Source organism: Drosophila virilis, chromosome 3 (genome assembly GCF_030788295.1).
Source record: "Drosophila virilis strain 15010-1051.87 chromosome 3, Dvir_AGI_RSII-ME, whole genome shotgun sequence".
NCBI classification, from domain to species: domain Eukaryota; kingdom Metazoa; phylum Arthropoda; class Insecta; order Diptera; family Drosophilidae; genus Drosophila; species Drosophila virilis.
This window is the reverse complement of record NC_091545.1, coordinates 14083388-14108987: the sequence shown is the minus strand read 5'-3', so window position 1 is coordinate 14108987 and position 25600 is coordinate 14083388. Positions and strand designations below refer to the sequence as shown.

Here is a 25600-nt window from a genome sequence, read left to right as displayed (position 1 = left end):
AGTTGTGCCCGCAGCAAAAAGTTATTTGCCAACGGCCAAAGTAACTACCACATAGAACATTTTAGATAATATCTTTTGATTAGTGGCAGCCGCAAAAACTTTAATTAAATTCGCACACAATTCTCTCTGGAAACTTTATGCAGCTTTTGCCCATGTCACCAGATAAGTTCAACGACGCGTAACCGTAGCCCTAGTGTTGGTATCTCTCAGCCACTGACTGTCCCATGCCCTCTGTCCCCATTTCAGATGCTTCTCTTGGGTCCTGCACACGCATGTCAGCATGGCCAGCTCGAAGCTGCCATTGTTTGGCTGTCGACTTGAAGTTTTAGAATAAAAACTTAATAGAAAACTTTGCTGTGCAAACTTACCGTTAACTTCGACTTTCTTTCATTTTAGACTCGACCAAAACTAACTAATGAATTAATTAGTTGATTTTTCGTGCTCAACTGCGCAAAAGTTACGCTTGCACCAAGAATGAACCACTTTAAGTTGTTCGTTAAAAATTTATTCATATTTATTTTATTTTCTTTGGTTTTCATTTAGTTTTGTTTCTTTAAAGTCATGTTGGGCTCTTCCACAATATAAGTATAGTTATGTAACCCTCTGGATGCCATAAATTTGCTCACAGCGAGCACACGGCAAAGGCAAGGGCCAGTCAGCGCGACGCACAACGCAACACTCACACACGTACACACACACACAGACAGACCGACATGCACACACATACACAACATACTCGTAACTCATATCGAATTGCACCATTTGTTGTTTGTCTCCCTAGAGGATATTGAGTCACTTGTGTTGTGTTGTAACGGTTCTTGTTGCTATAATGTGTGTTCTTGTTGGTTGTTGTGGTTGTTATTGTTGTTGTTGTTGTTGTCGACGATACTGCTGGTTGTTGGCTGTTGGCCCGTTGGCTGCCCGTTGCCCGATGCGCGATGTGTCGTGGCACAAATGTCATGGCATTTTATCGTTTGACGCTTTCGAATTTGATAAATTTATCACAGCTTACAAAAATAAAGCGAAGGAAATTATACGAATTTATGCAAATTAAAAATATAAATTTCTTTCATAGATTATGTAATGGGCCAGTGACGTCACAATCTAACAGCCACGTCCACGCACTCAAAACATTAAGTTTGTCTTCGCTCGCCCTTTTCTGATTGAGTTTCGTGGACATCATTGTTGCTGGACGCAAATCCGAACATTACATTCTCTTTACATGGGTACATTAAAAGTAATAAAAAGCTAATAAAAATCAAGAATTCATTAAAATACAATTGAAATATGCTTAACCTAACCTAAATTTCATTCGTTTTGTCATGGCTATTTGCTTGAGTTTTTGTTATTATTTTTGTTTTGGTTTTTGTTGTTGTCTACTTTGAGCTCTTCTTCTTCTTCTTGGGCATTTGTGCCCAGAGACGGAAGAAGTACTCATCGCGTTGAAGCAGCCGACCGCGCGCATACGAGTGTATATCCGCATCCATATTATGATCCCGCAGCCACGAGGATGTGTTGCATGTGCTCATCTCCGTGCGTGGCTCGTCGGGCAGGCTGGCATGACCTGCAAAGAGAATGTATTAGCATTGCGGAAAATATTAAACAATAAATGCGTCTACATACCTGCAGTCATGATTTTGTATGGCTCCTCTGATTCGAGAGGTTCACTCAGACCAATCTCGTTCTTAGCAAATATACGTATCATATATTCGTGATTCTCTTGCAAGTCTCTTATCTGGAATTTCTGCACACCCGCTGGCACCCGACCAACCTCAATCCACATGGACTTCTTCATGTCACGTATGGCTATGTGATAGCCGAGCAGTGGCGCACCTCCATCTGACTCGGGTATACCCCATTCGAATACGTGGGCATTGGCAGCAATGACTCGCGCCTCCAGTGGAGCAGTTGGCGGCGATGGTACGGCTGGTTAAAATATTATGAAGGATTAGAAATCTTATATGATATTGCCCACGTTCAACTTACTTGCATGTGTTTTTAGCGATATGCTTTCTGTGACGGCTGGTGCACCTAATCCAACCTCATTCTCCGCTGACACACGGAACCAATACTCGCACTTATCTTTCAAATTGTCTATGGTGTAGTGCAGCTGATGTGCATCCAAAGTAATAACCTTTGACCAGCTTGTTGATGTTGAGGAACGTTTTTCCACGCAATAGCCTATATTTATATTTTGTATATTAATATAATTTTAACTAGTAAGTAAACTCTTTTTCTTATAGAGTTCTATTATTATAGAGTATTATAATATTATGTTTGGAGTTTTATTATTACTATTATTATAATTACCAGTAATTTCTGAACCACCGTTTCTGGCTGGTACCTCCCAATCGAGAGTTACGCTGCGACTTGTTACATCTGGTGCTCTCAGATTTTGAGGTGGCGATGGCGGCGCTAAAATGGAGCGTATAAAAATGTTAATTATCAAAAAATGTTAACAAGACTTATTTCATTCGATGACGTCTACAACGTACCCATGTGTTCATAATTAGTCGCTGCTTAGTTATAAATTGTTTCATGGCGCAAGAGAAGCATTAGTGGGCGTTAAGAGAGAAAGCAATGTGCAAAGCAGTAAGCAATAAGCAATTATCTTTCTGAGTATTTCTTGTCACTTACTTATCTTGCGTCCAACAACAATCTTTTCTGTTGTCTCGAACGCATCGCTGGTGCCAACCTCGTTTCGAGCGTAGATCCGGAACAGATAGCCCTTGTTCTTCACAACTTTTTCAACTTGAATGTTTGTTACCGTGCCCGCTGTACTGCCCACAGAGCGATAAACGGTTTCAGTCTCTTCCCTTATTTCCACAATGTATTCAATTATCTTGGAACCACCATCGTTCTCCGACGGCTCCCAGGATAATGTAAATGAAGTATCGTTCATGCCAGACACCGAAGTAGGATCACGAGGTGGAGTTGGTTTTTCTGCAAGTCAAAAGTAGATGGTATTCTTAACTATCACATATTACATATTTTACATATTTGCGTAGACATACCAAATCTCTTTGTTATGGTCACAGTCTCACTCTCCGTTGGCTCCGATTCACCTATGGGGTTAATAGCCACCACTCGGAACATGTACTGGGCATTCATGGAAAGTTTTTGAATGGCGTACGAGTTGATGTCCTTATCGAAATCTGAAACCTTCATCCAGACATTGTTCTGTACATCGCATTTTTCTAGCGTATACTGCTTTATCTCCATGCCGCCATCGTCGATAGGTGGCGTCCATTCCAAGGTAATAGAATCCTTTTTAATGTCTTTAATCTCCAGGGATTGTGGCCTGCTTGGCTTGTCAATCACTTGAACCGTGCACTCTGCATAGCTGGTTCCCGATTCATTTGTTGCCGTCACTTTGTACCGCCCAGAGTGTTCGCGTGTTACCTTCTTAAGGGTGTATGTGGAACTAGTCTCTGTCGTTTCAATGGTGATTTCCTTGGTGGTTGACTTCTGTTCGACGGTCTCCTTGTGCCAGGTCACAGTTGGCTGAGGATAGCCACGGACTGTTGCTGGAATGGTGAGAGTGCTGCCAGTGCGCAGTTTTTGGGTCAAGTACTTCTCCCCAATTTCTACGACTGGCTTCTGCTGCAGTTTAAGTCTACACGACGTTTCCACGGAGCCCTTCTCATTAGTAGCCACGCATGTATATGTGGCTTCAGTCTCAATAGTAGTCTTTTCAATGGTATATTTGGCAACACGATTCTCGTAGCGCAAGCTACTCGACTCGAAGACTTGGCCATTCTTTTTCCATGTAACACTTGGCTCTGGAATGCCCCCAAACACACAGGACAGTGTCACCTCCTTATTCAGATCACTGACAATATCCTGCAAAGGCTCACGTACGCTGGGTGCTTCGGTTTCAACCTTAGGCATCAGGCGTATGGGTGATGAGATGGGTGAGGGCGGCGATGGGCCAACTTCGTTGACTGCAATCGCACGGAATACGTATTCTGTATCGATCTTCAGCTTGCTGATGGTATAAGTTGTATCTTTAATCTTGCGTATCTCAGTCCATCTATAAAAGGAGATATGTTAGTTTTATTTAAAGTTATTAGATTCATGCATATTACTCACTTTTCCTGCTTCACATCATGATACTCCAGAATGTATTCAATAATTTCAGATTTACCATCATCCTCCGGGGCCTTCCAATAAAGTGTAATTGAATCGTGCATCACCTCCAAAGGCTGAGGTGTGCCTGGCGCCGTGGGTTTGCCTAAAGTTTTGACAGAGGTCTAAATTTCCGCATCGTTTACTTTGTAATTAATTTTTTATACTTACGCATAATGACCAAATGTAGGCTGGCTTCTGCCTCACCCACAGGATTTACAAGCTTAACCGTATACTCGCCCTCGTCATCGTCGACAACCTTCTTGATGGTCAGAGTTGCGGATTGTTCATCAATAGTGGGAATAGTACGCTTCGACTTGGGAATGACAATTTTGCGCGTCGTCCACTCAGCTTCGGGTGTGGGCGTGCCAGTGTATTTGACAGTGAAGGTAGCGTCTTCGTTCTCCTTCACTTTGATGGTTTGATCCTTGTCAGAAGTAATCACGGGCGGCAGTTTAAGCTCCTCAACGCAAAGCTTACTGCTGCTGGTGACGTTTTCGGCAACACAGCTGATCTCACCCGCATCATCGTCGCTAACATCATGAATGACCAGACGCCTAACAGTGCCCTCAACGAAGACCTCATGCTTCTTATTCGGCTTGATGGGCTTGCCCTTCTTGTACCAGGTAACCTCCACATCGGGCTGAGAGAGCTCGACTGTGAATTCAGCATCTGTGGTCTTGGTAGCCAGCGTGACGTCGGGCAACCGAAGCACAAAGTCTACTAATGGCTCCTCAACTGTCAGCTTCGCCTTAGATGTTTGCTCTCCAACTTGAATGGAATACTCGCCTACATCTTCAGGCTTGGCCTTCAAAATACGCAGTGATTGCTTTTTACCATCAATCGCTAGCTGTATGCGCTCAGTGAACTTGATTTCTTTGCCTTCCTTGAACCATTTTACCAGTGCATCGCCCTTGCTCAGCTCAATGTTGAACGTGGCATTTTCACCCTTTGTGACGTTGATGTCCTCCAAGTGTTTTATAATCTCTGGTGGCAGTTCAATGACAGTAAGCTCTGCGCTGCACTCCTGGCCCTCCAGCTTGCACGTGTATTCGCCCTCATCATGAATTGTAGTATCACGTATGACTAAGCGCCTCGATTTGCCATCCTTGATGAACTCACAGTTTTTGTGTTCAGGTGTGATTTTTTCGCCATCCTTGTACCAGGTGACCTCTACAGCTTCCGTTGTCAGCTCGACATCCAGAATGGCTGTGTCCTTTTCGGTTACCTCATAGTCTTCTAGCACTTTTAGGAAGTCTGGCTTACGTTGCAGCACCTCCACTGTTGATTGCGTCTCTTGCTTCTTTACCTTGCATACATATGTACCGGAGTCGCGTAGATTTGTATTCCTAATGACCAGCTTATGAGTCTTGCCATCCTCAACGACAACGCGATGGTCCATGCCGCTCAGCTCCTTGCCATTGAAGAACCATTTGGTTGAGACCACATGAGAGGTTTCACATTCCAATGTCAGGGATTGCACCTCCTCAATGGTAATGGTCTTTTTCAGCTTCTTGGTAAAGGTCACCTCATCGACCTCAACAATCACACGTGCACCGTGTGATGTTTTGCCTATGGGATTGCTGGCAATACATTTGTAGTCACCCGAATCAGTTTCTGGATTGGCATTCTGTATAATGAGCTCAATATTTTCGCCATCATAAATCTGTTGCACTCGCTCGCTGGCATACAATGGGTTATTGTTGAACAGCCATTGTACCTCAGGAACTGGATTTCCGGAAACCTTAGCAGGTAAGCGAATCTCGCTCTTTTGCGGCACCGATTGCTCCTCGAAACGTTCCACAAATAATGGAGGCTCTGCATTACCACTGGTGGGTTCTAGATGGGAAAGTAAATAGTATTTTAATGCTATTAAGGTAGAACAGAAAATGTGTGTTTCTCAATGAACATTGAACACGTAACGTACCTTCAATTGTAAGATAAGCAGTGGTTTCCACAGCGCCCAATGGATTGACAGCCTTGACTGTATATTCACCCTTTTCCGACTTCTTTGGTGTAATCAGTGTTAGAGTATGTAAGTCTTTTTCTGATTTGGCATTCTTAATGGGCTTGCCATCCTTGTACCAGGTTACCTTTGGCACTGGATTACTAACAATTTGTGTCGATAGCACAACGCTTTCACCCTCACGTATCACCATATTACGCAAAGGTTCCAAAATTTGAGGAGCTTCTTTGTCCGAGGTTCGTACCTTCAATGTGATGGGCAAACGAGCTTCGCCCTCGCGATTTGTGGCTATAACTTCGTATGTGCCCTCTTGAGATTTTTTAACTTTTGTAATATGCACAACGCTGCAATACATGTGCATATCCGATTCGGTAACAATCCGAATATTTTTAATCTCTTCCTCATCAATGTCTTCACCATTGAAGGTCCAAACGATCTCAGGCTCGGGCACCGCAACAAGACGGCACTCCAAGATTACATTGGTACCTTCATCAACATATTGGGCCTTTGGCTTACGCGAAAATGTTGGTGGTATACCCTCAAGTATATCAGCCAAGGAAGATTCACGGGACATGCTTCTGCGCGAAAGTGCCGTGGCATCTGAGCCATGATCCGATAGCGGACTCTCGACAATCAATTCGGTTGTACTGGAAGTGAAACCAGCGGCATTCTTGGCCACGCAAGTGAATTTGCCAGCGTCTTCGGGGAAGACTTCACGAATTATCAATGTGGCTACATTGTCATCATCGTAGAACATTTGGAAGTCCTGTGAGGGTTTTATGATGGCTGTTTCGCGGAACCAAGCGATCTGTGGTCTCGGACTACCTTCGACCTTGCACTCGAATTGCACTGTATAACCGTCAGGTGTGTGTATTGGTTGTAACTTTTCAATGAATCGCGGTGCTATCGGCTTGTCTTGAGGTCCAGGTCCTTAATAAACGCCAAACACAAGACATTAAGAAGAAGTGTTAATAACATGACAGGACAATGCCAACAAGTTTTGTTAGATAATAACATTTAGGTTCATATGCAGAACTTACTTTCAAACACGGGTAGCTTATCAATCTTTTCATGCAGCTTATTCTGCACATATTGGGCATATTCCGCGGGCTCCATAAGATATTGGGCAGGCACCCAACCTTCCTCTTCCGTAATGCTCTTCTTGACATACCACCATTCAGAGCTATGGCGTCCAATAACCTGTACTTTTTCACCCTCTACCAAATTGATTGCCTCATCGTTATCAGCAATGTAATTGCAAATAGAATACATGATGTTCTCGAATTGAGATTCTAAAATTGATTGAAAATTATTTTATCGTGTCTATAACTTTAATAATAAAATTTACCTTCCACATCCATTTCCCTAGTAATGTTAAGAGAAGCGCCATCTAGTCCAGAAGTAAGATATAAATATTAATATGTTTTTCCAAAAGATTTTAAAATAGGTAAGTACAAAAAGTACATCTAAAGGTGGTCATAATGGATAGTTATGCGTTAGCTACTAACATTTATGTGTTTTGGGTCATTTTACCTCATTTTTCTAAGCTATTGCCATATAAGCAGATGTGCAAATTAAAACGATGGAGAAATTATTGCAAGTTGATAATTATAAGTTATAGGAATTATACCCGGGACAAAACTTACCTTCATTGAAAAGTTGTTGCACGATTTTACGCTTCTTTTTGAATGTAAGAGAATCTTCATCGTACGTCACTGAATCACGTTTGGCATGGCGAAGACCAATCAGAAATTGTTCCTCTTCTTCGTCTTGGACTGAATAGTGTGGCTTGGGCTGCTTTTTCGGTTTTAGCTTAAAGTCAACCTCGTCTGGAGGAAGCTCCTCAACCAAGTACTCTTCAGGCTCCTCAACTTCATCAATAGTATCTTCATCGTCATGTATTTCTTCAATTATTGGACCTTCACCGTCATCATAATCTTGTAAAATCTTAATCCTTGCCTCATCAGTGGCTTCCGAGTAGGTCATCTTAATTGGTTTCTTAAGTTTCACCTTTCCAGACATGGACACTTCCTCCTCAGCATAGGAGTCTAGGGCAATATTAAACTCTTGGTCAACGTCTTCTTTAGTCTTGGTGGTCTTTGGTCGGAAAGTAACATTTTCAACATCAGAGAATTCAGGAATGTCCACCTTCTTGCGTCGCTTGAGCTTTTTGATAGTGTACTCTTGGTCTTCTTCATCGGTAACTTGCAGTGGCTTTGGCTTGGGTCGTTGGCTAACCAAAAATTCTTCAACGTCATCCCCTTCTTCGTATTCTTCTTCCAGGCGCTTAATTGACAGTTCTGCTGCAGCTTCGTCTTGGGTCTTGGGTTTTACTGGACGTTTCTTAAGAACTGTTGCTGCTTCTTCGACACCTTCAGTTACAGTGTGAGGCTTTTTAAATGAGAGACTGAATTCAGTTTCTTCATGTTCTTCTACCGTTGGTTGGAAAGGTTTCTTTGGTTTCCTTCTTACTACAACGGCTTCCTCAATGATTTCTTCTTCTTCAATCTCTATTGGTCTCTCTTCGATAACAGTTTGCTGAAGTTGTAGCTCATCCGCAGCTTCTTCCACTGGTTTATGTTGCTTCTTCTTCTTCTTGAGCTGCACAGTTTCATCCGATGTTTCTTCAGAAACCTTCTTTTCTTTTGGCAGTTTGATATCGACTGCGAACTCTTCGTCTTGCACCTCCTTGGGTAGCTTTGGTTTCAAAGTAACTTCAGCGACCACATCCTCTTCCTCAGGTGCAACTGGCTTCTTCAGTTTGAAAACGGCAGCATCGACTGTTTCTTCGGGTGTTGGTTCTTCTGGTTTCTTAACTTCAACTTCTTCTACAACTTCTTCCTCCACAATTATAGGCTCAGGAGTTACTTCTTCTTCTACCTTAACTGTTAGTTCTTCAGCGGCTTCCTCTACAACCTTCTTTTTGGGTTTCTTCTTTGATATTTTGACTTCCTCCTGTACTTCTTCAGGCTTCGATTTGGGTTTAAGGACAACTTCAGCTTCAGGTTCTTCAATCGGTGCAATGACCTTTGGAGTTTTCTTGGGCAAGCTCACCATCTGAACATCCTCTTCCTCAATTTCTTCTGGAGCTTCGGGTTGGCTTTCTTCCAGCTTGAATTTGTACTCAGTGGGTTTTTCAACTGGCACAACTTCAGGGGTCTCTTCCAGCTGCTCTTCAATTTCTTCGACGATTTCAATTATTGGTTCTGGTGCAGATTCCTCGATCACAGTAACTTTAAGCTCTGCAGCTGCCTCTTCTTCCTTTACCGGTTTCTTCGGCTTCTTCTTTATTTTAGCCTCCTCCGTAACTTCTTCCACTGGTTGTTTTTGTTTGATTTCGAAAACGGCTTCGGGTTCTTCTATAACCTGAGGTTCAGGCTTCTTCTTCTTCTTTTGAATGGTAACCTGCTCTTCGGGTAAGTCTTCGACCGTTTCTTTTTGCTCCGGAACTTTCTTCTTTTTCTGAATGGTAACCTGTTCTTCGGGCAATTCCTCGATACTTTCCTTTGGCGTCTCAGATTCTTTTATACTGAATTTATAGTCTTTTGGCTTTTCTACCGGTACCGGCTCAGCGACTGATTCCTTAACGGTTTCGATTTCTTCAATCTCCTGAATAAGTTCTTGCGGCTGAGATATTTCATCAATAATAGTTATCTTAAGCTCTGCAGCATCCTCTTCAGTCGGAATCTCAGGTACAATGGTAACGCTTTGGACCGCTTCCACTTCATCAACAGGTTTTGAAGCGGGAATGCTTATTTCAGCCTCTGGCTCTTCTGTAATTTCTGGCTTCGGCTTTTTCTTGCGGTGCACCTTAATGCGCTCTTCGAGAACTTCTTCTACAACTTCACGGGGTGTCTCTTCGATAACTCTGACTTTAAGTTCTTCAAAGACTTCTGGCTGTGGCTCTTTGACTTTAGGCTCCTCTACCAATTGGTCTTCTGCTGGAATTTCCTCAACAGGCTTCTCAGCTACTGTCTCTCTCACACCTATTTGATAGGACTTGTATTCAACAGTAGGTGCTTCCTCTTCGATTACTGGCTCCTTTACCAATGGCTCCTCAATTACTTCTTCCTCGGCAGGTTTTTCAGGTACTGTTTCCTTCACACCAATTTCATACGATTTATAATCAACAGAAGGGACATCCTCCTCTTTTTCTGTCACAACCTCAATGATTTCTTCCACTACGGGAATTTCTTGAGGAATCTCTTCTTTGATTTGGATCTTAAGTTCTTCCGCCACAACTTCCTTAACTTTCTTTTTAGGCTTCTTCGTTTTTATTTCGGCTGCTTCGGTTACTTCTTCTACAGGCTTGCTCTCTTTTAAAACAAACTCTGCTTCCGGTTCTTCTGCAGCAACAAGGGAAGATTTCGGTTTCTTCACAGTAAATTCTGCAGCAGTTGGTTCTTCTGGTTGCTCAATTTCCGTATCAGATACCCGAATCTTATATTCTTTTGGTGTTTCTTTAGCGGGAACTGTTTCCTTTTCAACAACATCAGGTTGTTCAGCTTCAACTATTATTTCTTCTGGAGCAGGCACTTCTTCAACAACTTTAATATCAAGACAAGTGGCCTCTTCAGTTTTCTTAGGCTTCTTTGTTTTCTTTGGCTTGACTTCCGCTTCTACATGACTCTCTTCTGTTGGTTTTGGTTCCGTTATCACAAACTCTGTTTCTATTGGTTCCGGTTCTTTTGCTTTTGTGGTAATTAGAACTTCTTCAGGAACATCTTCCTCGGGTTGTTCCACCTGCTCAATTACTTTATCCACCTGAGATTCATTGACGGAAATTTCATAAGAGTCGAATTTCTCAATCAATTTCGGAGCTGGTTTCTTCGCCGTTTCTTTTGGTTTTTCTTCAATGACTTCTGCTGGTTTTATTAGAGGGGCATCGGTTTCAGTCACTTGGAATTCGAAAGATTTCGCTTGTGTTTCTTCAACCTTTTCTACATCTTCCACCTGCAAAATATCTTTTTCTATTTGCTCTTCCGGTTGCGTCTCCACTTCTTTTACCACGTCTTGCTTCACTTCCTCTACTTTTTCCACAGGCTTCTTCTTAGGCCTTTTCTTCACAACGACATTTTGCTCTTCTGGTTGTGGTTCGGTTATCTTCAACTCGACTTCAAATTCTTCACTTTCTTGTTCGGGGTGTTGAACAGGAATCACAACTTCAACTGTTTCCTCTTCGGCTTCAGGTTGTATTAATTGTGGCTCCTGTAACGTGACCTCAAACTCTTCTGGCTGCTCTGGCTTCGGCTTCTTCTTTCTAGTAACAACCTTTTCTTCAACAACCTCTTCAGTGGTAACTTCCCTTTCATCAAAGTCAACCACTTTAACTTGATGTTCTTTTGGTGCTTCATCCGGCTCTAAAACAGTTGTTGTTATTTTGTACTCTACAGGGATTTCTTCTGACACTTCTGTTGCCTCAGGCAGTTCTTTCACGATTTCGACTTCAGCCACAGGTTCTTTTTTCGGTTTTTTTTGTTTCACCTTTACCTCTTTGGGCATCTCAACATCGTCGGCCTTTTCAATAACGGCTTCGCTTTCCTTTACTGAAACCTCAAATTCTGGCTGCTTCTCTTGAGTAATCTCTTCTTCTTTTTGTTGTGCAGGCTTCGCTTTAGATTTCTTAGACTTCTTAACCTCGTCTTCAGGTTTGATTACCTTTTCCTGCGGCTTCGACTCCTCAACCGTTGTCTTGTCAACAACATCTTCAATTGGTGTTTCTTCAGTAGTTTTTATCACTGGTTTCAGTTTAATTTGAGAATCCGTCTCTTCTGGTGCCTCACTCTCGGGCTTGCGGAACTTTATGTCAGTATCGGGCACTTCTTCTTGTTCTTTTGGTTTTCCAGGAACAATTTCCGTAATATTTGTTTCCGGTTCTGGCTTTGATTTTTCTTTAGGCTTATACTTTGTTTTACTTGGTTTCTTTTGCTTTTCCGGCTTTTCTGGTTTTTCCACTTCCTCAAGTTCTTCTGGAATATATTCAGGCCGCTCATAATCAATTGGTTCGAATGGTTCCACTTGTATATCCTGCTCCCTGGGCTGCCTTGGTTGCTCTTCAGCTACAATCACATCCTTTTCTTTTGGTTTCTTTTCAATTTCTTCTTCATATTCTGTGGGCTTTTGTGGTATCTTTTTGAGCGTAACATTTTCAGGAGATTCTTCCTCCTTAGGCTTCTTCTTGCCCTTACCAATTTTAAGTTTGACTTCTTCCGGAGTTTCTTCTGGTTTTGGTACCTTTTCAGGTTTTTGATATGGTTGCTTTGCCTCCGGTTCTTCTTCACTACTCACATATTTTTCATACTTTTCAAGCTCCACCTTCTCCAAATCATCTTTAATTTTCTTAATTTTCTTGGGTTTGTGTGGCTTGAACTTTAGTAGCTCTTCCGCTTCCTCAATATTGCGGGTGAGGTCACCGTTCTGCTTAATTGCACCAATGTCTGTCAACTTTGGTATAATCGGGGTGGGCGGATATTCAACCATAATCATGCGAGTCTTAAGCCTGAATTTGGGAAGTTGTACAGTTTGTTCTTCTGCCGGTTTCTCCTTACGTTTGCCAGGCTTTAACTTCACCATCTTGGGAATCTCAGCGGCCTCAACTATTGTGACCTTTGTGGGCTTCTGTTCCTTCCTTTCAATTTTAATTGGTTCGAGATTAGCGAATTCTGGTTTCAGTTTCTTGGGCGTATCAAATTCGACCTTCTCATATTTCTCCAACTCTGTTTTTTCAATTTCTTGTTCAAGCAGCTTTTGTATTATTTCATCGTGTTCATGGGTCTTCTTTTTGACAATCTTCTTTTTCTTTGTCTTCGGCTTCGTGACATCCTCAATTGTTTCCTCGGCTGTCGGTTTTTCATCCTCCTCTTCGACTTCTTCGACGATGGGCTGAGACTCTTCGACTTCAGAAACTTCATCGATAATTCTAACTTCCAAGATTTTATCGGGCTGCACTTCTTTTTCTTCGGGCTCTTCATCAATCACGTTTATGTGATAATCCTTATAAGCTTCGGGTGCTTCACCTGTTATAGAAATTTATATTTTTAGTAATATACAATTCGTGCAGCTGTATTATGAATCCGTGCATTGCTTTTGCATAAGAATGCAAGCAAATCGTCGAGCTTGATAAATATTGAAATATTAGCAGTATTTCAAAATTCTAGAACGCTTGTCCAATTTAAGATAAATTTCCTAAATATTTAAAAACTGTACAATAAGTATTTCAAAACAGTTAGTCATTTTAGAGAATACTGTAATTGATTATAATGTGGAAATCGATTTAAAGGATGCAAAGAAGAATTTTAGTATTATTTTTATTGAATTTAAGAGCATGCATTAGGTTGGTAACAGTGTTTATTTGGATACAAATTGCAAACGGGCAATATTTTTAGCTAAACTAATGCTCAACTTATTGAGCACCAAATTAGAATGGAAAGGGGGGAGAGAAAGCAAAAGTAAGAGAGTAAGAGAAAGAGAGAGAGAGAGAGAGAGAGAGTAAAAAAGAGGGGATGGCAAAGGCGCGAAATGTTGGAAGACAACGTTGGAATAAACAAAGGCAAAAGACACAGACAAAGGAACAGGTGCTGCGTTGCGGTGGAAAATTTAAGCCTCATAAAACTCTCATCTAATAACTTACTTGTTTCAACGCTTTTAACTGTGTCTGGCTTAGCTTTCTTATGCTTAACTGTTTTTTGAACTGTATCTTTAGTGTCATCTTGAGTAGATATTTCATCTTGTGCGCTTGGTGTAATTTGTGCAGTGGCTGTGTCCTCGGGGTGTGCAATTTGAGTTGGTGTATCTTCAGTTACGTCTTTAGTCTCAGAAACAGTCTCTTTCGTTGGTTCGTCTTGTCTTTGTTCCCCTACGTCAACTGGTTTTGTTCTAGGTTTTTTCGTCTTTTTAGGTAAGGGCAAGTCAAGATCTGCTATTGGGGTTTCGGGCACGGCAGGCTTTGCCTGCTCTGTCACACTTTCTGTTGGGGCTTTGTCTTTCGGTTTTTCTGGCATTTCAACTTTTTCATACACTTCCTTTTCAGTCTTTGGTAGTTCTTCCTCTAAAAGTTTCTTAACATATTCATCCAAATCATCTTTTTTAACCTTCTTTACTGATTTCTTAGGCTTCGGTTTGGCCTTTGGTTTCTCTTCTTCCGCACTCTCTGGTTGAGTTTCAATAGACTCAACTGGCACGGCTTCAGGTTCCTCGTCGACGATAACAGTCACGGTATCACTGCCTTCGCTTTCAATTGTTGTTATCTTGAAAGTGGTTTCTTCCTCGGGACCCTTTTTCTTTAAAACTCGCTTAGTAGTTTTCTCTTGAACTGGATGGCCCTCGTCAGTGATTGTTTCTGTAATTTTGACATCCACTGGTTGAACTTCCACTACTTCGACCAATTTTGGCTTTTCATGTTCTTCCTCCTCAATAACCGTAATTTCAGCCAATGGTTCTGGTAAAGATTCATCTTTTATGGGCAACTCTTTCGGCTTAGACTTTTTGTCCTTCTTTGGTTTCTCGGATGGAGATTCATCTGTCACTGTTACAGGCGTTGTTTCCGTAGGTTTTTCTTTGGGTATTGGCTCGAACTCAATTTTCTCATATTTTTCCAATTCAGTTTTAGGAGTCTCCATGTCTATAAGTTTTTGTATATAATCATGAATATCATCCTTTTTAACTTTCTTTAATTTCTTTTTCGGTTCTTTGGCCTTTTCTTCCTCTTGTGGTTGTACCGGCTCGTACTCAACAATTGTAATTTCCGCGTTAGGCTGATCATCAGTAACTACCTCAATTATTTCAATAACTTCATCCGTTTCTCCCTTTGGACGTTTAATCTTATGTTTTGTTGTAACTACTTTATGGACCTCGCCAGCATCATCTGTGGTTACCTCCTCTTTCGTTTCACTTTCGATCATTTCTATAGTTAAAGGAAGGTCTTCGAGTTGAATATGACTTTCCTTAACAGAGATTTGGTAAGTTTGTTCCTCTGGTTGAGCCTGCTTATCCTTAACCTCCTTCGGCTTCATTTCTATTTTGTCCTTTGGCTTAGATTCTTCTTCTGTGAAAGTGACACTGTATTCTTTCTCAATTGGCTTTTCAATATCAAACTCCTTTTCCACAATCTCCAAAGGCTTAACATCAGTTTCTTTCTCAGGTCGTTCTTCAATAACTTGAATCTTTTGCTTAGGAGATTTCTTTTTCTTTTCAGGTATACTATGATCTTGGGGTACTTCACCTTCTTTATCAGACTCGACGGTGGGAGATACTTCCACTACATCCACGCGGAATTCTTCAGTTGGTTCCTCCGTTGGTAAGCTCTCTACAACTTCTACGTTTTCTATTGGCGTTGATTTCTCTTCCAATGACGGCCTTTTTTCCTTCTTTTTGATCTTCTTTGTTTTTTCAGGTATTTTCTGAGAATCCGTCTCCTCAGTAACGGTAACAACGTCAGATGGCTGTTCTCGTGGTACATCTTCTTCAATAACTGTTTTAATGAAATCATCAACATCATCCTTTTTAAGTTTTTTGGTTCGCTTTTGCTTAACAGTAACTTCCTGCTGATCTTCAGTTTCGTTTGGACTTGATGTTACTATAGTAATTTCGGATTCATCAGTATCTTTATCATGAACAACTTTTATGTCATGAATTATCTCTTCCTGATCCCTTTTGTGTTTTATTTTCTTTGTTTTTACTTCCTTTATTTTAATTTCCCCTTCACTATCCGGAATCGGCTTATTTTCAACATGTTCTTCAAGAACTGTAACTTCAAAGGATTTTTCTTTGGGTATTGGTGCTATAAATTCTTTAACAGTAACCATCAATTGTGATTCTTCCAAAGGACTTTCCAATGGATGTGTTTCATATTCGGGAGCTTCTATAATTGATACTTCAGGGGCATCCTTAACTTCTTCTTCGGTAATTTGGATCTTTTTCACAGGCTTCTTCTTTTTCATTTTGACTGGTTCATCAAAATCTATTTTTTCGTACTTCTCTAATTCTGATTTCGGAATATCCTGTTCAATAAGTTTTTGTATATACTCATGTAAATCATCCTTTGGAACCTTTTTGGTCTTCTTAAACTTCTTTGGCTTCTCTTCTTGAGGAATTTGTTCAACTTCTTTCTCGGCTTCTTCAGTAGTTACTGTGACTTCATATTCAGGCAGCCCGTCCTTGACAGTTTCGACAATTTCTATGATTTCTTCCTTAGGACCAACTTGCTTTCTGATCTTTCGCTTACTAACGACTTTCTTTGTTGTTGCACTGTTTTCATCCTGTTCTTCAACTACATCTGGTATAGTTTCGATCTCTTCTATATGGAAAGCTGGCTCCTGTGGCTGTACATCCTCTGATTCCAGGTTCACACTTTCAGTTTCTGTTAACTCATTCGCCGCTGTTTCCTCTGTAGACGATACCTTTATCAAATAGTCTGGATGTTTCTCATATTCAATTTCATTAACTGGCTGTGACTTTACCGGCTTCTTCGCTTTTTTAGGTTTCTTGTCATCTGTAGTAACATTTTCGCTAACGCCTATGGTGAAATCAGTGGGCTCCACTGGAACTTCAAGTTTTGTCTCATCTGGCATTTCAGGAACATCCTTAGGTTTTTCAAATTCTTCGGCCAAAATTTCTTCGGTCTCCCTGAATTTATAGTCCTTCGGAGGTTTTTTAGTCTTTACCCTTTTCTTTTCGGGAATTTCCTTTACTATGTCCTCAATTGCTTCAAGGGGCAATTCTTGCACAAAATCATCAATAACATTGATAACATATTCCTGTACATCTTCCTTATTTAGTTTCTTAGTTTTCGTTACTACTTTCTGTTCAACAGTTGGGGCTTCTTCCGGAATGGATGACTCATTTTCCGTTAGCTCTACGATAGTTACTTCTGTCATGGGTTGATCATCGCTAGTAGTTTCAGTTATCTCAAAGATGCTTTGTTTGGAACCCTTCCTATGAGTAACCTTACGCTTCTTCACAGAAAATTCTTTCAAAACACCGTCTTCTGTAGGCTGCTGTATAATTTCAGTAGATTCAGATATTTCATCTAAAACTACTGGAACTTTTTCTATCTTTTTCTTTTTCTGTGACTTCTCTCGCTTAGGTGCGGTTGTCGGCTCGTCAGTTATGTCATCAGGGGTTTGTGTTGGTTCTAAAATCTCGTCCAAAACATTTGCCAAATATTTTACGGGCTCTTCATTCTCAGAAGTCTCATCTTCAGGTTTGTCTGAAATAACCAATGGTTTATCTTCCTCTATAAGCTCAGGTTCTATTTCCGTAACATCAAACTCATGAACGGTAACGGGAACATTATCAATTATTTGCACACTTTTTTTATGATGGGTTTTTACTTTTTTCTTCGGCTTGGGCCTCGATTCAATTTCCGTGGGCTCATATTGCTCTAGACCTGTTTTTGTAATTTCTTGCTCAATAAGTTCTTGAATATATTTATCTAAATCATCCTTTACGGCCTTCTTCTTTTTCAATTTTTGAACTATCTTAACAGGCTGATCTCTATCTACTTTGCTTGTTTCGTCTACAGGTATTTCAAAGGTTGTCACTTCAATATCAGCGTCTGGTTTGTTCTCTTGATAGGTTTCGGTTATTTCTATCAAGTACTCCTTGGGGCCGTCTTTTTTCTTCAGCTTCTTCGTAGTTTTTACCTGCTTTACTTCATCTCCTTCTTCGTTGACAATATCTTCGATAATGGTTTCAGGAGCAAGTTCTTCAATACGAATTGTGTGATCTTCAGATTTCTTTCTGGGTTTCTTCGGCTTTATAGTTTTTGTTTTAAGCTTGGGAATTTTGTCTTCAGTCACCTCTTCAACATCTTCTGAGGGAATTTCTTCAGCTTGTGCAACCGTATCATCCTCTTTAGGGAGAATTTCCTCAACTTGAGGGAACGTACCTATTGGCTGTGTAAACTCTTCGACTACATTAATTACATAGTTGTCCACATCTTCGCGCTTAAGTTTCTTTGGCATTTTGATTGGTGCCTTCCGTTTCGTAAGTGGTTCAACTGTATCACTCGGCCTTTCATCTTCTGTAATATCAATTATGGTAACTTCGGCCAAAGGCTCATCATTATTTGATGTCTCTGTTATTTCAAAAACATGTTCCTTTGGACCTTGCTTGCGAACGATCTTACGCTTCTTTACTTGAACTTCTTTTGTTGTGCCATCGTCTTCAACTAACTTAGTAACTTCTACAGTTTCCCCAATGTCTTCAATATGGACTGGTTCTTGGTCGACCACCACCACCTTTGATTTCTTATCTTTCTTCGGCTTACGTTTAGGCTGTTCATCTGATACCTCTATTTCGTAATCCTCTATCTGTGTTTTCGGGGTTATATCATCCTCAATTTCTGTGATGGTTTCGGGCACTAGCTCTGCATCTGGCTCGAACTCTTGAATGGTAAATTCATGTACAGTATGTGGAATACCATCAACTATTTCGGTGGTTTTCTTATGGTGTTTCTTTATCTTCTTCGGTTTCTTTGACTCCGGGGTTGATTCCAATTCGGTTGTTTCGTAGACATCAAGCTCTGTTTTCGGAACTTCTTCTTCAATTAACTGTTGAATATAAGTGTCAATTTTTTCCTCTTTGGGTTTTTTCTTTTTCACAATTTTAATTTTGTGATCTTCAGGTGCTTGAGAGTCTGATTCTGGTGTTATTTCTATAGTCTGAATAACCAATTCTGCCTCGGGCTTATTTTCTTCGTATGTTTCGACAACTTCAATTAGATATTCCTTTGGACCTTCCTTCTTTTTAAGTCTTCGCTTAGTTGTAACCCTTTCAACCTCTTCTCCTTGTTCGTTAGTAACTTGTTCGGTTGTTGTTTCAGGTGCGAGTTCCTCAAGACGAACTTTGTGTTCCGATATCGGGACAGGCATGGGCTGCTCAAGTTTATTCTTCGGCACCTTTTTCTTAGACTTTGGCGCTACTTCTGTTATCTCAACTGAATATTCATCGTGCGACGATGATTTTGATGTTTCCACATCCTTACTAGGATATTCTTCTCCCTCAGTGCTGTCTTTACCCTGAACTGGCTGCTCTTCAATTACTGTAACCTTTTTCGATTTAGCTGCTTTCTTCTTTTTATCCTTTGGCTTGCCTGTTGGACTGTCAACCGATTCCTCTTCTGGCTTAACATTATCTTCGGTAACATCGTCAACTACTGTAGTTTTAAAACTTGTGATATCTTTATCTTCTAAAGGTTCCACTTCTGCCACAGGGGACACGTCCTCAGAAATTTTGGCTAAAAGTTCTGTTGAGGCCTCATCAATAATGCTGACTATATATTCTTTGAGCTTATCTTTTTTCACCTTTCTTATAGTTTTCTTTGGAGTTTCTGCTTGCTCTTCGATTGGTACATCAGTATTGTCTTTAACGATTTCAGTTGTTATAACAACAACCTTTGCTTCTGCATGATCATCGTCCGGTGCTATAGTTTCCACGATTTGTACTTCATACTGCTTGGAACCCTTTCTAGTTTTCACTTTGCGTTTTTTAATTATTTTGATTTCCGAGCTTTCAACTTCTTCAGTAGGTTGAGGGACGGTCTCGGTAAGTTTCTCCAATTCTATGATAGGGAGGGATTCACCGATGTTTGATATAATTTCGTCTAGGTCAAGGGCAGCTGCCTTAACTATCTCTTCCACAATTTTCTCTGGAATGGGCTGTGAGTCAATCATGCTAATTGTAAACTCTTTGTGCTCAGTAACACTTTCAGGTTCAGTTACTGATTCATCTTCAAGTTTTGGTTGAGGCTTGGGTTTCTTGACCTTTGGTTTCTTAATTGGTTCTTCCTGTACGATACCCACTTCAAAAGCTTCACCTTCATCGATATGGGCCTTAGGTTGTTTGATCTTATGCTTCTTTGGTTTCTTCGGCTTGGAATCTATTTCAGTTTTTTCATACTTCTCAAGTTCAGTTATTGGAATCTCGGCATTTATCAGCTGCTGTATATACGCATCTAGATCAACCTTTTTCATTTTCTTAGTTCTTGGTTTTGGCCTTTCAATTGGCTTTTGAGTATCAGTTTCCTCTTCTGGTTCAGTTGATTTGATTGATATTTCATAGAATGGCTCCTCGCCGGATGAAGGAACAGTTTCAACAATTTCTAAAACCTCTTCTGTTTCTCCACGCTTATGCAAAATTCTACGCTTTTTAGTTTTTTGAGATACATTATCATCAGGAATCTCTTCAGGTTCCAGTTCAATCAACTTCACTTCGAAGAAATCAGTCATGGCGGTTTCATAGAATGCTTGATCAGGCTCATCCTTAAGCTCTGTGATAAAGTCATCCAACTCCTTTTTATTCATACGCTTAACTTTTTTTTTGATTATCTTCTTTTCCTTTGGCTGATACTCATTAGTCTCTGAACTAGTTACGGTAACTTCATACTGCTTATCATTGCTGTCAAGTGGAGAAATTTCAACTATCTCAACAAGATTTTCTTCTAATTTTGTTTTAAGCTTCAATTTACGTTTCTTCTTGGGTTCTTTTTCAGGTCGGTTAGCATCACTTAATTCCTCTAGCATTTCCTTGGGCTCTAATTCAATCACCTCAAATTTGAAGAACGGGTTGCTTTCTTTTTCTTCAGTGTCGTCATCACTCAAAAGGGGCTCGAAACTAATTGTCTTTTCCAAAACCTGAGAAGGAATTGGTGTAATCTTTTCTATTGGCTCTGTAAAATCTTCCACTACATTAATTACATAGCTGTCCACGTCTTCGCGGTTAAGTTTCTTTGGCATTTTGATTGGTGCCTTCCGTTTCGTAAGTGGTTCAACTGTATCAGTCGGCCTTTCATCTTCTGTAATATCAATTATGGTAACTTCGGCCAAAGGCTCATCATTATTTGATGTCTCTGTTATTTCAAAAACATGTTCCTTTGGACCTTGCTTGCGAACGATCTTACGCTTCTTTACTTGAACTTCTTTTGTTGTGCCATCGTCTTCAACTAACTTAGTAACTTCTACAGTTTCCCCAATGTCTTCAATATGGACTGGTTCTTGGTCGACCACCACCACCTTTGATTTCTTATCTTTCTTCGGCTTACGTTTAGGCTGTTCATCTGATACCTCTATTTCGTAATCCTCTATCTGTGTTTTCGGGGTTATATCATCCTCAATTTCTGTGATGGTTTCGGGCACTAGCTCTGCATCTGGCTCGAACTCTTGAATGGTAAATTCATGTACAGTATGTGGAATACCATCAACTATTTCGGTGGTTTTCTTATGGTGTTTCTTTATCTTCTTCGGTTTCTTTGACTCCGGGGTTGATTCCAATTCGGTTGTTTCGTAGACATCAAGCTCTGTTTTCGGAACTTCTTCTTCAATTAACTGTTGAATATAAGTGTCAATTTTTTCCTCTTTGGGTTTTTTCTTTTTCACAATTTTAATTTTGTGATCTTCAGGTGCTTGAGAGTCTGATTCTGGTGTTATTTCTATAGTCTGAATAACCAATTCTGCCTCGGGCTTATTTTCTTCGTATGTTTCGACAACTTCAATTAGATATTCCTTTGGACCTTCCTTCTTTTTAAGTCTTCGCTTAGTTGTAACCCTTTCAACCTCTTCTCCTTGTTCGTTAGTAACTTGTTCGGTTGTTGTTTCAGGTGCGAGTTCCTCAAGACGAACTTTGTGTTCCGATATCGGGACAGGCATGGGCTGCTCAAGTTTATTCTTCGGCACCTTTTTCTTAGACTTTGGCGCTACTTCTGTTATCTCAACTGAATATTCATCGTGCGACGATGATTTTGATGTTTCCACATCCTTACTAGGATATTCTTCTCCCTCAGTGCTGTCTTTACCCTGAACTGGCTGCTCTTCAATTACTGTAACCTTTTTCGATTTAGCTGCTTTCTTCTTTTTATCCTTTGGCTTGCCTGTTGGACTGTCAACCGATTCCTCTTCTGGCTTAACATTATCTTCGGTAACATCGTCAACTACTGTAGTTTTAAAACTTGTGATATCTTTATCTTCTAAAGGTTCCACTTCTGCCACAGGGGACACGTCCTCAGAAATTTTGGCTAAAAGTTCTGTTGAGGCCTCATCAATAATGCTGACTATATATTCTTTGAGCTTATCTTTTTTCACCTTTCTTATAGTTTTCTTTGGAGTTTCTGCTTGCTCTTCGATTGGTACATCAGTATTGTCTTTAACGATTTCAGTTGTTATAACAACAACCTTTGCTTCTGCATGATCATCGTCCGGTGCTATAGTTTCCACGATTTGTACTTCATACTGCTTGGAACCCTTTCTAGTTTTCACTTTGCGTTTTTTAATTATTTTGATTTCCGAGCTTTCAACTTCTTCAGTAGGTTGAGGGACGGTCTCGGTAAGTTTCTCCAATTCTATGATAGGGAGGGATTCACCGATGTTTGATATAATTTCGTCTAGGTCAAGGGCAGCTGCCTTAACTATCTCTTCCACAATTTTCTCTGGAATGGGCTGTGAGTCAATCATGCTAATTGTAAACTCTTTGTGCTCAGTAACACTTTCAGGTTCAGTTACTGATTCATCTTCAAGTTTTGGTTGAGGCTTGGGTTTCTTGACCTTTGGTTTCTTAATTGGTTCTTCCTGTACGATACCCACTTCAAAAGCTTCACCTTCATCGATATGGGCCTTAGGTTGTTTGATCTTATGCTTCTTTGGTTTCTTCGGCTTGGAATCTATTTCAGTTTTTTCATACTTCTCAAGTTCAGTTATTGGAATCTCGGCATTTATCAGCTGCTGTATATACGCATCTAGATCAACCTTTTTCATTTTCTTAGTTCTTGGTTTTGGCCTTTCAATTGGCTTTTGAGTATCAGTTTCCTCTTCTGGTTCAGTTGATTTGATTGATATTTCATAGAATGGCTCCTCGCCGGATGAAGGAACAGTTTCAACAATTTCTAAAACCTCTTCTGTTTCTCCACGCTTATGCAAAATTCTACGCTTTTTAGTTTTTTGAGATACATTATCATCAGGAATCTCTTCAGGTTCCAGTTCAATCAACTTCACTTCGAAGAAATCAGTCATGGCGGTTTCATAGAATGCTTGATCAGGCTCATCCTTAAGCTCTGTGATAAAGTCATCCAACTCCTTTTTATTCATACGCTTAACTTTTTTTTTGATTATCTTCTTTTCCTTTGGCTGATACTCATTAGTCTCTGAACTAGTTACGGTAACTTCATACTGCTTATCATTGCTGTCAAGTGGAGAAATTTCAACTATCTCAACAAGATTTTCTTCTAATTCTGTTTTAAGCTTTAATTTACGTTTCTTCTTGGGTTCTTTTTCAGGCAGGTTAGCATCACTTAATTCCTCTAGCATTTCCTTGGGCTCTAATTCAATGACCTCAAATTTGAAGAACGGGTTGCTTTCTTTTTCTGCAGTGTCGTCATCACTCAAAAGGGGCTCGAAACCAAGTTTATCATCGGTGTCACTCGATTTCCTTACCTTCTTTATCGTTTTCTTTTCTTTAGTTTTGTCCTTTGGTGTTTCAGCTACAACTTGAGGCTTATCATCCAAAGTTACTGGCTTCAATTCAACTGTTTCTTGGGAATCAACATTTTCTGGAAGTTTACCCTTACCAATCTTCAATTTTCTATGTTCCTCTTCGTTTTCATGTTTGTCCTTTTTACCTCGTTTATACTTTGGTTTGTCCTTAGTTTCATCTAACGGCTTGCTCGCATCTTCAAATGTTTCCAAATCCAATTCTTCGAGATCAGCTTTAACAGGCTTAGTATGCTTGAATTTCTTTGGACGCTTCTTCAATACTTCCTCTGCTTCTTCTATATTTCGAGAAAGCTCACCATTATCTCGCTTAGTTTCTATATCAATAACCGTATAAGGAAAGCAATATGGTGCGTAAGGTATAAACCTTATCCAACTCTTAAGTTTTTTATTTTTAAATGAGGCTTCGCTAGATCTTCTTTTCTTTTCTTCCTGTGGACGTTGTTTCGGAGTTTTGAGCTTGAGCATTTGCGGAAATTCAACCACTGAGCTTATTTCAATCATTTTGGGTTTCTTAACCTCAATTTTCTCAATTTTTATAGGAGTTAACTTCATTGGTTTTATAGACGAGTCACGGCGAGCCCTTTGTGGATGTTCCATTTCAGTTCGTACATACGGCTGTAACACCGTTTTCGGTATTTCCTGGTGTATCAGGAACTGTATATAATCATCCATCTCATCCCTTTTCGGCTTTATCACCTTCTTCTTCTTTGGTTTCTCTTTTTTCTCAGCTGGTCCAGGCCCTGGTTTCTCCTCCGTACTTTTCTCAACCTGAACGTCATCTGATATACTTTCAACAATTTTATAAGCAGGTTCCCCTGCACCCCCCTCAACTTCCCCAGTCTCGTCAATCTGTTCAAATTGATGTGGTTGTGTCTTTTTCTGTTTGGGCTTTTTAACTTTTGTCTGTGTATGTACGGTGTTATTTGCACTTGCATCTTCGGGTTCTGTGATAGTGTACTCTTTGTTGTATTGGTCTGTTTGAGAAAAAATTATGTGTTTGTGTGTTAGCACTAAACTAATTTGTTAAAATTATATTTGCATTTTTTATAATGCGTTAAAACACATCAACTTTGTAGTTTATAAAGTTAAGTGTTTAAGATGCTTGCATATAATGTTAACTAAAATGTTGATCAATGTCTGTAATGTACATATTACGCTTTTTTTATTGTACAAATACAACCTGAGTACATACAATGTACTAGAATACTTATGTAACTATAAGTTTTCTAGTCAATCTTGTTAGTAATTATAGTGCCAAAAGTGTTCAAACAGAATTTCGTGTTTTTCAGTGTAAATTTTATGTTTGTGTTACTAAATTTTTAGCTACTTTTTTCGCTTTGATTCATAACGTTTTAATCGCAATCTCAAATCAAGTACCTGGACAAGTTAATTTTAATCTTTTGAAGACGAATTTGAGAACTTTTGCTTAATTCTAATAACATGTTTGTACTACGAGAATTGTTCGCCGTAATATGCATGTTTTTGTATGTATGTGAGTTAGAAAATATTTTAAGAAAATCACCTGTAGGCTCGCTGACTTCGACAATTTCAATATTTGATTGTGTAGTGTCTTCCGTAACGGGTTCAGTGTCACTTAGCATTTCCTCAACAACGATGCCTTCCTCTTGACAAACTCTTTTAATTTCAGTTTGAATTTGGGTTTCGCCATCTTCACTTTGTACAGATTTGAATGTAGTTATGTAAACTGGGTGTTCCGTTTCAGTGTGTTCGGGTTGTTGTTTCTCCGCTGTGTTTATGTTTTGGTATGTATTTTGATTAATATGGAATGATTAGAAAAATTTGTTATTAACAGTCCAGATATGTAACTTAAGGTTTAACATTTTTTCAAAGATAACATTTAAATTTAATACTTAAGTTTCAGCGTATTAGCTAAATAAATTAAATATTTAAAAAAAAGGAAGCGTTTTTAAGTGGCGGCGCCTCCCCTTTAATAATAAATTACTTATATAAAATGTATTTTGCGTATTCTTCATTTTTAACTCTTGTGTAAAATGTGGTGTAAGTA

The 25600-nt window shown here is 39.9% G+C and overlaps 1 protein-coding gene across 22 annotated transcripts in view; it reads right to left on the bottom strand.

Annotated features, from left to right (window-relative positions):
- Positions 1-489: 489 nt before the first annotated feature.
- sls (sallimus) overlaps positions 490-25600 on the bottom strand; it is a 143834-nt gene continuing 118723 nt past the window's right edge. For 14 of the 22 annotated variants that reach the window (XM_070208463.1, XM_070208475.1, XM_070208468.1 and 11 more), the window contains 15 exons: positions 25097-25321; positions 13725-24548; positions 7741-13110; positions 7443-7484; positions 7135-7386; positions 6056-7024; positions 4300-5967; positions 4093-4234; positions 3015-4033; positions 2638-2943; positions 2496-2516; positions 2311-2415; positions 1987-2181; positions 1624-1926; positions 490-1564 (listed from right to left, as the gene is read on the bottom strand). In XM_070208463.1, the coding sequence (XP_070064564.1) occupies positions 1377-1564; positions 1624-1926; positions 1987-2181; positions 2311-2415; positions 2496-2516; positions 2638-2943; positions 3015-4033; positions 4093-4234; positions 4300-5967; positions 6056-7024; positions 7135-7386; positions 7443-7484; positions 7741-13110; positions 13725-24548; positions 25097-25321 (21629 nt within the window). In that variant the 3' untranslated portion in view covers positions 490-1376. The remainder of the gene's footprint in view (positions 1565-1623; positions 1927-1986; positions 2182-2310; positions 2416-2495; positions 2517-2637; positions 2944-3014; positions 4034-4092; positions 4235-4299; positions 5968-6055; positions 7025-7134; positions 7387-7442; positions 7485-7740; positions 13111-13724; positions 24549-25096; positions 25322-25600) is intronic. The other 8 variants (XM_070208464.1, XM_032435027.2, XM_032435028.2 and 5 more) reach the window with 4 other exon arrangements.